The sequence below is a fragment of the Eleginops maclovinus genome, chromosome 9 (genome assembly GCF_036324505.1).
Source record: "Eleginops maclovinus isolate JMC-PN-2008 ecotype Puerto Natales chromosome 9, JC_Emac_rtc_rv5, whole genome shotgun sequence".
NCBI classification, from domain to species: domain Eukaryota; kingdom Metazoa; phylum Chordata; class Actinopteri; order Perciformes; family Eleginopidae; genus Eleginops; species Eleginops maclovinus.
In genome coordinates, this window is record NC_086357.1 from 28,288,276 (window position 1) to 28,298,792 (window position 10,517).

At 48.5% G+C, this 10,517-nt stretch overlaps 1 protein-coding gene across 1 annotated transcript; it reads right to left on the bottom strand.

Moving 5' to 3' along the window:
* Nucleotides 1–1,765: 1,765 nt before the first annotated feature.
* Nucleotides 1,766–9,899, bottom strand: plppr3b (phospholipid phosphatase related 3b). Its single transcript, XM_063890810.1, has 8 exons — nucleotides 9,757–9,899; nucleotides 8,250–8,343; nucleotides 7,972–8,157; nucleotides 7,608–7,734; nucleotides 6,080–6,269; nucleotides 5,663–5,720; nucleotides 5,294–5,467; nucleotides 1,766–4,829 (listed from the first exon to the last, which is right to left on the bottom strand). Exons 2-8 carry the CDS (start codon nucleotides 8,331–8,333, stop codon nucleotides 3,489–3,491), a joined length of 2,160 nt encoding a protein of 719 aa, XP_063746880.1. The 5' UTR covers nucleotides 8,334–8,343; nucleotides 9,757–9,899; the 3' UTR covers nucleotides 1,766–3,488.
* Between the last annotated feature and the right edge of the window lie 618 nt (nucleotides 9,900–10,517).

Here is a 10,517-nt window from a genome sequence, read left to right on the forward strand (position 1 = left end):
CTAAGCTAAAGGTGGCTAATGTTGGGCGTGATGGCGTCTCATTTAGACACTTGTTAGCGTGTAGTAAAATACTGACTCATTCCTGCAATCACTCAAGGTTCACGTACAGTTCAGGTCTCATCAGTCATGTGTCCTTCGTTGATTTGAGGTTACTTCAACACGAGCAAATCTTTTATTCCAGACGTTTTGCTCGATTTAAAGCGGCACATGGCTTTACGATATGATGTTCCGCACTAACAAAGGAAATGAAATATGGACTTAGACATAAAACCAGCAGCATGTAGATACCACAAAGACTCATTCAGAGGATCAAAGTTTCCTGTGGGCCCTGACATGGATCCTGGATGTGAACTGTTTCAGAGGAAGTTTACGGCTTTATTAAAGATTTCCTTTAAGTGTCCTCCAGAGGACCGAGAGGGAAATCTCCCGCAGACTCTGAACATCTCACAGCTCTTTAATCTCTCGACTTTTAATTGGACTGTTTAACCCGAGGCCCGGCGGGACCAAGAACTGCAGCTCGCTCAAATTACTGTATGAAGAAACTGTAAAAAAAAATGTTCAAACTGAAGAGACGGGGCGGGGATATAAAACTGCAGATTAGAGAGGAAATGAAAAGCGGACGAACATTTAGAGACTTTCTGTTCTCAGCTTTAGATACCCAACGTTTCATTCTTCAGCTCCTCTTCTATGGAAACACTGTCACTGTGCCCACATGATGCTAACGTGTATCTACTAGAGGCTAATGTGTACCTACCACATACGTTTAACAGTAAATGGACAACGCTTTATCCAGCCTTTACGACCCCTCACTGTCATACATACACGAATGCAACACACTGATCACACGGCAATGTGAGCGATTGATGCAAAGAGCAACTAAATGATTGCCAAGAGTTTCTCCTTATGATACTAGAGTGCGAGCTGCTTTACATTTCAAAGTTGTTTTGAGAAGCCTTAACAACATGCACAAAGCAGCAAGAGGGGTTGTTCTGCACATGGCTGAGGAAATGAACCGTGTACAGGTATCTATGTAAAGAAAAGCCCCGCCTCGTCTCAAGCACGTCCAGTTTGTTGAGCTCGTTAATTAGCTTTGGTCCAATGTGAACACACCATAACTAAATACTGATTTGACTTCTTGTCCCTCGTTAGTGCTAAATCATGACCTGAGAGAAACAGGAAAACAAAAAGACTGTTTTGACAAGTATAATAACTTCTGATCAAGAATAACTTTTAATTTTGCACTTTTCATCGTATTCCATCGAGCATGCATCCACCCTTCAGTCTGTTCTTACAGATAAACTTTTTTTATAGCAGCAGTTTTTTCTTTTAAACATTTCCAGTCACAAAATGCACAGATTCAAGATAAAAGAGGCTCCATGTTTTTACATTCAGATGGAAATGTCTCAGGATAAGTTATCTGAGAGATGGACAAACTGTGGACACATGCAACAACACGGACACGTTAACAGCTCATCAATATTTCATATCACACAAAAACTCCTCAACGTCTTTCACAGAATAAATCTATGTTTCTTACAGTTCCTGTTTACCGTGGCAAAACTCTTCCATCAGGAGGAACGTGCTGCAGCTTCAGAGAGGATGCAGATACAGAAACACAAATCAGAACTCATGCAGAAACATCCGCAGCAGCTCTTCAACACATGCAGCATCTAGAGAACATTCAGCAGCTTGGGGAAACATGAGCAGCGTTTACTAAAAGCTGCAGAAGAGTTGCTGGGGATGTTTCTGCATGAGTTTTGATTTGTGTTTCTATATCTGCATCCTCTCTGAAGCTGCAGTTTCTCCTGATGGAAGAGGTTTTTTTCTGCCACCGTTGTATTTCTGTGAGTTTAGAGCGACATCGAGGAGAAAAGATTCAGATTAAAATGATAAATATTCTGCCATAACATTTGCTTTTGAAATATTACTTTCATTTTGAAAATGACTACTTCTCCTTGCAGTGGCGTTAGTTACTTATTTTACATTCAACTCAATCTTCAAAAAATATTAATCTCATATTTTCTCTCCTTAATTTCTTTACTGATTGTAGTTTGAATAAGGAAAAAAAGGTAAGTATATATTACAATTTTTGGGCTGTTTTTTCCACGCTTTTAAGAAACTCTGTATGTTTGTTTTAAATTCTGAATCTGAGAAACTTATTTAATTTAAATATTTAATCTCATGTCGGTCTGTAATAAATACACCCAATCAGATTCACACACAAACGCTCTGAACCAATCAGAGGGCAGCACATACACACACAAACATGCTGAGAATCACTATAGCAACCAACCATGACAACAGCAAACGTCCAATCAGAACCTTTGACTCAGTCTCCATGGAGACACTGCAGCTTCCTGCTCAAGGCTCAACACGGGTCCAGCTTTCAGAAATCAGAGCTAAATCCTCCTGAATCAGGGAGGTTTCTGGTCTTCAGGTGGACAAAGAAAGGTGTTTTATTGCTGAGAGGTGAATTCACAGAAGCCAATCACCTTGCTGCTCTTGCTGTGTAATTTACATGATTAATATTTAGACATTTGGAGCGAAATGTTCCTTTTTATGCATCCGATTCACAGCTAAGAGAGAGCTAGCTTGCATGATCGCACCTACACAACTGTATGTATCTGAAAACGTTATTTACCAGATTAAATTCTAACCATCATGATATCATTATAATTTAGCTTTGCCCAATACCTATTTCTACTGGATAAAGCCTGAACGCACCATTAAAACGTCATCAGAATCACATTTCCCCAGCAACTAACGCTTGCGGCTAACAGCTAGCAGCTAATTGCTAACGTTAGCTAGCCCTCCAGCAGATTTCAACATGATTTTGTTATTTGTATGAGGTCCTATCAGGAAAAATGATGTGTGCTCACTGATGAGTTCTAATGATATCCATACTTTGCATATTTGTTTATATTTAAATGTGTTTAAATCCCGACCCATGAGGAGGTTAGAAAGCAGCAGCACTGACACACAGGATATTAAATCCTCCGTCAGTTTTGAGAATTGCTTCTCAACTTTTAATAGTTTGTTCATTGTTCTGCCTACAAAGCAACATTTAGACTTTTGCACATGGATCATACCTTAAAATCCCAGCAGCAGAACTTTCTGTACCTGTTTGTGCGGTCAGGTAGCAGCAGGAACACCTCACCCTGCTCATCACCTCTGTCTGAATTCACCTCTCAGTTTACTGCAGTTGGTTAAAGCAGCAGAGATCTGTTCCACGTTTTCTGTACAGGTATAAAAGAAAGAGCCTCTGCATACATAACGTGCAGCACAACACAGGGAGCCATTCATTGTGATGGAGGCAACAGACCCCCTGTGGCTGTTGCAAAACTGATCCTCAATGTAATGTGTTGAGAAGCCTCCGAGTGTTGGGGGTCCGCCGGACCTCCAGGATGGAAACTGTAAAACCACATGAAGCTCAGCACTGCTGGAAGTCCAGTTTGAAAGTAAGGCTTTTGTTTTGAAAGGGTGAGACTCTACTCCTTGAACCTGCGTCCCTGCAGACTCTTGTAATAGTTCTCCTGCTCCGTCTGGTTCCTGATCTCTCGGTCCAGTAGAACCAGCGCCGTCTTGCGTCTCATGGCCATCTCCCGGCGCTGAGCCTCCGCCGCCAGCTCCCTCTGCGGGTCGGCGCCCGGTGAGGCGGAGCGGTGAGGCCGGAAGCTGCTGCCATGGGCGGAGGAGTCGCCCCGGGTCAGGCTGTTCAGGTCGTAGGAGTCCCGTGGGTCACTGGGCCTCCCACCCCACTCCCACGGGTTACCATTTCCTGCCAGGGGCGGGGCCTGCAGAGGGGGCGTGGCTTGAACAACGGGGTGGTGCGGGGCGTGAGCGTCGACCGTGACGATACCAGGACCCTCTTTATGTTCGCGGTAGTGCGGCGACTCAGCGGTGGAGGAGGAGCCGGAGCCGGAGCAGGTGGAGGTGGTTTCTGAGGACTTCTCCCCGGAGGAGGAAGAGGGGAGGAGCCCCTGCTGTTTGGACATGGCGATGACCTGCATGAGGCGGGGCTGGTTGGTTCGGCCTGACGCCTCCCCCCCGCCCGTCTTCTCCCGGATGGCGAGCCACTTGGCCCGGGTCAGAGCGCTCTTTGGAGACACCTGGGGCGGAGCTGCTTCAGGGATCTGCGGCGGGCGGGGAGTCGCTACAGCTTTGGCGCCACCTGGAGGCGGAGTGGGGTTACGACTCGAGGGGTTCCTCACCGAATGGACTACGGGCGGGTACACGGGGGTCGCCGGCTCATCCGTCGACACAGACCCCCCCTCCGATCCATCCTCGCTGGCCTCACGCTCCGCCTCGTCCCGAACGCCTCTCATCTCCATCGACTTCTGCTTCCACTCCGACACCAGCTGCTGCGAGCGCATGGGGTCCACCGGCCCCTGCACTGCCTTCAGGCGCCGCTGCACCGGCTGCACCGGCTGAACTGGTTGCACTGGTTGAACTGGTTGAACTGGTTGCATCGGCCCTACTTCGTCCAGAACCCCGTCCACGTTCATGCTGGCCCTCGGCAGGGTGTTGCTGAAGGTCAGCATGGTCTCCTTCCCCATGGGGCTCCGGGGGGCCAGCAGCTCTACGTCCACACTGGCCCTCTTCAGGCTCCCCCCCGGCTCCCCCTGCAGGGGCCCCTCCATCACGACTCTGGGGGCCGGGGTCGCCGTGATCTCGTCGTTACTCTCCGAGGCCGAGGCGGGGCCCTTGTTGTAGACAGACTCGTGTCCTCGCTCCGTCAGTGCTCTCAGGGGGTCCTCCTTCGGCGGTGGAGGGGGCGGGGCCGGGATGACATCATCAGAGGACTTGAAGTTGGCCACAGCGTGAAACGCCTGGAGACAGAAACACCAGTACATGTTTGTTGTTGTATTTAAATGTTGTAGTAGTATAGATAAACTGCGGTGAGAGATGTATGAGAAAGATATTCTGCTTCTGATCTTTGAATGAGACGGACTGCAGAGAGAAACCACCAATCAGTGAAAGAGCGTTATCATCAGCTGAAGTCAAAGATCGCTGTCTTGTACAGACCGCCATGAACATTACGTGACATCTGATCCCCCCCTTGATCCTTGACCCAGAGATCCAGGTCTTACCTTCTGGAGGAGATTCGTGGTGGGGTTTGTGCAGTAGGGTCACTGTCAGTTTGTTGTCTGTGTTTACGTGTTTGTGCAGACTGTGTACATGTAGTGGAAGGCATCAGATCATATACTGTGTAGTGTTTACGATGTATTATCTTTCGTGGACCTGCAGGAAGGGTATCATATCTTAAATACAGATAAATCAGTTCCTGTCTCACCAGGTAGGCGGCGATGAAGGCTCCGATCATGAAGCCCACGTAGACGTCGCTCGGGTGGCTGCGGTGCTGCGTGATCTGAGTCAGACCCGTCAGCGCCGCCGCGATGGCGAACGCAAACACCAGGACGGGTTTGAGCAGCTTGGTGCTGTCGGAGATGGTCGAGTTAAAATACATCTGAAACACACACAGACATTTACTTACTGCTCATTGTTTATTGTTCTGTTGGTGTATTCATTGTTTGCTTATGGATAATAAAGTCCTGATTCCCTTCTGGATCTTCCCTTTGTTTACATCATGCAGCACACCTCATCATGTGTGCTGCATGGTTTCTAAATAAAGTTGTGTTGGTTTGAAATGAGTCTCACTCACAGAAACATACACAGCAGCGAAGGCAGACAGAGTTGCATGCTGGGAAGGGAAGGTTTTCCTGTCGGGAGAGAACAAAGAGCGGTACGTTAGGTAATTTAATCCCTGAACCTACGATACGATTAACAACATCGAACAAGGACAGATATTTAAGACACGACACAAGGGAACAGACATTAAACACAACATCAACATCACTGAAGAAACAACGGTTCGAGACCCTCTAACGTACATTTCATTTGGGGACCCTCTGGTGCACAAAGGAGGGCTTCAATGAATCCTGTATCATCCACTGTCCAGGACCTGAGTCACAGAGTCTCACAGACCCTAACCCTAACTGGTGGAGCAGTTTTGACTCTCATGCGGTGTACCTGTACACTCAGGATCACAGGTGTAAAAGAGAACCCTCAGGTGCCTCACCTGGCGGCCAGGATGGCGTGCTGGTCTGGCCCCGAACAAACGTCTCTGGTGATGTAGGAGTTTCTGTCGCAGCCGGCCAGCGTGTAGTTAGGTTTACAGACGGTGAGGAAGAACGGAGCGTGGTAACCCGTCGACAGCTGGATGATGTCCGTCAGCAACGCCGTCGCACACAGTCCGAACACATGCACACCTGGGAGAGACAGACAGGTACAGAGGAGAGAGATCAGTACTGAACACCTGAGAGAGACGGGTAAACAACTGGGAGAGACGGGTACTGAACACGTGGGAGAGAGGTACTGAACACCTGGGAGAGACGGATACTGAACACCTGGGAGAGATAGACAGGTACAGAGGAGAGAGACGAGTACTGAACACCTGAGAGAGACGGGTAAACAACTGGGAGAGACGGGTACTGAACACCTGGGAGAGACGGATACTGAACACCTGGGAGAGATGGGTACTGAACACCTGGGAGAGATGGGTACTGAACACTTGGAAGAGATGGGTACTGAACACTTGGGAGGGACGGGTACTGAACACCTGGAAGAGAGAGGTACTGAACACCTGGAAGAGAGAGGTACTGAACACCTGGGAGAGAGAGGTACTGAACACTTGGGAGAGACGGGTACTGAACACTTGGGAGAGACGGGTACTGAACACCTGGGAGAGACCGATACTGAACACCTGGGAGAGATGGGTACTGAACACTTGGAAGAGATGGGTACTGAACACTTGGGAGGGACGGGTACTGAACACCTGGAAGAGAGAGGTACTGAACACCTGGAAGAGAGAGGTACTGAACACCTGGGAGAGAGAGGTACTGAACACTTGGGAGAGACGGGTACTGAACACCTGGAAGAGAGAGGTACTGAACACCTGGAAGAGAGAGGTACTGAACACTTGGGAGAGACGGGTACTGAACACCTGGAAGAGAGAGGTACTGAACACCTGGAAGAGAGAGGTACTGAACACCTGGGAGAGAGAGGTACTGAACACCTGGGAGAGACGGGTACTGAACACGTGGGAGAGAGGTACTGAACACCTGGAAGAGAGAGGTACTGAACACCTGGGAGAGATGGGTACTGAACACTTGGGAGAGATGGGTACTGACCACTTGGGAGAGACGGGTACTGAACACCTGGAAGAGAGAGGTACTGAACACCTGGGAGAGATGGGTACTGAACACTTGGGAGAGATGGGTACTGACCACTTGGGAGAGACAGGTACTGAACACCTGGAAGAGAGAGGTACTGAACACCTGGGAGAGACGGGTACTGAACACCTGGGAGAGACGGGTACTGAACACTTGGGAGAGACCGGTAAACACCTGGGAGAGACAGGTACTGAACACCTGGGAGAGAGGTACTGAACACCTGAGAGAGATAAGGACTGAACACCTGGGAGAGACAGACAGGTACAGAGGAGAGAGACAGGTACTGAACACCTGAGAGATGTAAGGAACACCTGAGAGAGACAGACAGGTACAGAGGAGAGAGACAGGTACTGAACACCTGGGAGACAGTCTTACCTACGAAGCGCACCGTCCTCCTCAGGAAGGAGTTGAAGTTACAGCCTCCAGCGTTGATGCTTCCCTCCGGCCTGCGGAGCCTCAGCCTCGACTGCAGGCAATAGATCAACCCCTCCACCAGCATGATCTGGTGAATGAAACAAGCGCAACCTCATTAACAAAAACAAATGCACCCTCACTAACAAAAAATAAAACGAACGCACCTTCAATAACAAACATGCACAACCTCAATGCCTGAAGAACAGCTCCAGTACCTGGAACAGTGCCTGGTAAAAAATATTCCTCTGTACCAAAGAAACACACGAGTACGGAAAGTATGGTGTGTGTGTGTGTGTGTGTGTGTGTGTGTCTGTGTGTGTGTTACCGAGGCGGCGGGCCCGGCGAAGGCGAGGCTCAGCAGCATCAGCAAAGGGATCAGCTCGTCTCCTGAGTCGACGTACGGCATGCTGAGTTCCCGGTCGTGGCAACGGAAGCCGACCAGCGCCGGCTGCACCACGTCGGTCAGCTCCAGGAAGTACAGGGACACCATAGAAGAAGCCACGATGGGCAGCTGCAGGAGAAGAAGTACACAAGAGATGGAGACACCACAGAAGAAGCTGCACAGAAGCATTCAGACCTTCAGCTTTTGATTTTTTCCCCTACCTCCACAAAGTAGAAACATGGCAGCAGAGTCAGGCTGTCTTTTGGAGGTTTCTTCTTTATCATCTTCTCAGAGTTCATCATCATCCTGATCGACCTGCACACACACACACACACACACACACACACACACACACACACACACACACACACACACACACACACACACACACACACACACACACACACACACACACACACACACACACATTTTCCTGATTATGCTGCATTATGAAAAACCATACTGTGTTAGATTCTGCAGGAGAGCTAGCTAACGTCATCTGTGAGCTATAGCTGCCAGGGAACAGAGGGTCCACTGAGGTATTGTGATGCGTTCAGGCTCATTTCAGTAACTAAATAACATCAAGTGCTCCGGTCCAAGCTGTGTGCGTCTCTCTTTAGTGTCCCCTGGTCTCCAGCTGTGTGTGTCTCTCTTTAGTGTCCCCTGGTCTCCAGCTGTGTGCGTCTCTCTTTAGTGTCCCCTGGTCTCCAGCTGTGTGCGTCTCTCTTTAGTGTCCCCTGGTCTCCGTTGTGTTGGAGCTTCTTGCAGCGTTTGGTTTCTGCAGCTTTTAGTAAACTGCTCATGTTTCCTCTGCTGAATGTTCTCTAGATGCTGCATGTGTTGAAGAGCTGCTGCAGATGTTTCTGCATGAGTTCTGATTTGTGTTTCTGTATCTACATCCTTCCTGAAGCTGCAGTTTCTGATGGAAGTGTTTAAGACCATTGAAGCATGTTGGTACCTCTACACCACCGTACAGGCCTTAACAAGGTTGATATGAAAACACATTTCACCTTAATGCTTCAAAATGTTATATTTGACAGCTGTAACATTAAAAACTCAAATCCAGCCACACACACACACACACACACACACACACACACACACACACATACACACACACACACACACACACACACACAGGCAGGCGGACTGACTCAAAGGTAAATCAGTTATCAACCAACCAGAGGGTCTGTGGTTCAATCCCGTCCCCTGCAGCCAACATGTTGACTGTCCTTGAGCAAGATTCTGAACCCCAAACTGCTCCCAATGGCCAATAGAATGTGTGTGTGCGTGTGTGTGTGTGTGTGTGTGTGTGTGTGTGTGTGTGTGTGTGTGTGTGTGTGTGTGTGTGTGTGTGTGTGTGTGTGTGTGTGTGTGTGTGTGTGTGTGTGAGCAGGTGGTGTGTTACATATCAGTCTCAGTGTGATGCTGGCATGCAAAGCGCTTTATAAGCACTCCGTTTACAGACAGACAGGTGAGGGCCTGCTGCAGTCATTAAAACACACGCGCGCGCGCACACACACACACTGCGGCTCGGAGCGGACCGGATGTCCCGGGTTTTATTGTCTCTGATTTCAGTTTGAATAAATGAGTCAGAGGATGCAGCTCTGCAGAGCACACACGCAAACACTCACACACATACTCACACACACACACACACACACACACACACACACACACACACACACACACACACACACACACACACACACACACACACGCACGCACCTTTGATTCTCGTCACGTTTCTGCAGAACCGGAGCTGGTACCGGACCCTCCCGCTGATTGTCCCGGATCACAGAGGCTCGGTGTGTCCCGGTCTGGTTCCGTTAGTCCGGATTATCCTCCCAGAAACAAGAGCTGCGACCGATCTCTGTTCAACAGCCGCTCTGCTGCTGCACGGTGTGTGTGTGTGTGTGTGTGTGTGTGTGTGTGTGTGTGTGTGTGTGTGTGTGTGTGTGTGTGTGTGTGTGTGTGTGTGTGTGTGTGTGTGTGTGTGTTTGCATGTGTGTGTGTAGGTGTCTAAAGCCTGTCAGTGTGTGGGTATGGAAGGTGATCAGTGCCTCCAACACAGATTTCAGCTGATTGGTGCAGACTGCACAATAAATACAATAAAAATATAATTTTAAAAAATAAATATTAAAAAGACACATTTTTTATTTAAGGTTCCTGTAATATATATATATATCCTCCCCCTCAGGCAGAGACAATAACAAAACACACACATTACTGCTGCAGATCAGGAGGTCGGTGGTTCGATCCCCGGCTGGTCCACATGTCTGAGTGTGTGAATAAATACTTTAAAGAGTCCTCTCCTGCTGATGTTCAGGTGTATATCAGTATGTAGTGTCTCTACTTTAAAGAGTCCTCTCCTGCTGATGTTCAGGTGTATATCAGTATGTAGAGTCTCTACTTTAAAGAGTCCTCTCCTGCTGATGTTCAGGTGTATATCAGTATGTAGAGTCTCTACTTTAAAGAGTCCTCTCCTG

Coding starts and splice junctions, on each gene's coding strand:
- plppr3b (XM_063890810.1), bottom strand. CDS start 8,333: ATGATGATGAACTCTGAGAAGATGATAAAGAAGAAACCTCCAAAAGAC. Junction 7,735..7,971: donor TCGCCGGGCCCGCCGCCTCG/GTAACACACACA, acceptor TTCATTCACCAG/ATCATGCTGGTGGAGGGGTT. Junction 5,721..6,079: donor CACGCCATCCTGGCCGCCAG/GTGAGGCACCTG, acceptor CTCTCCCGACAG/GAAAACCTTCCCTTCCCAGC.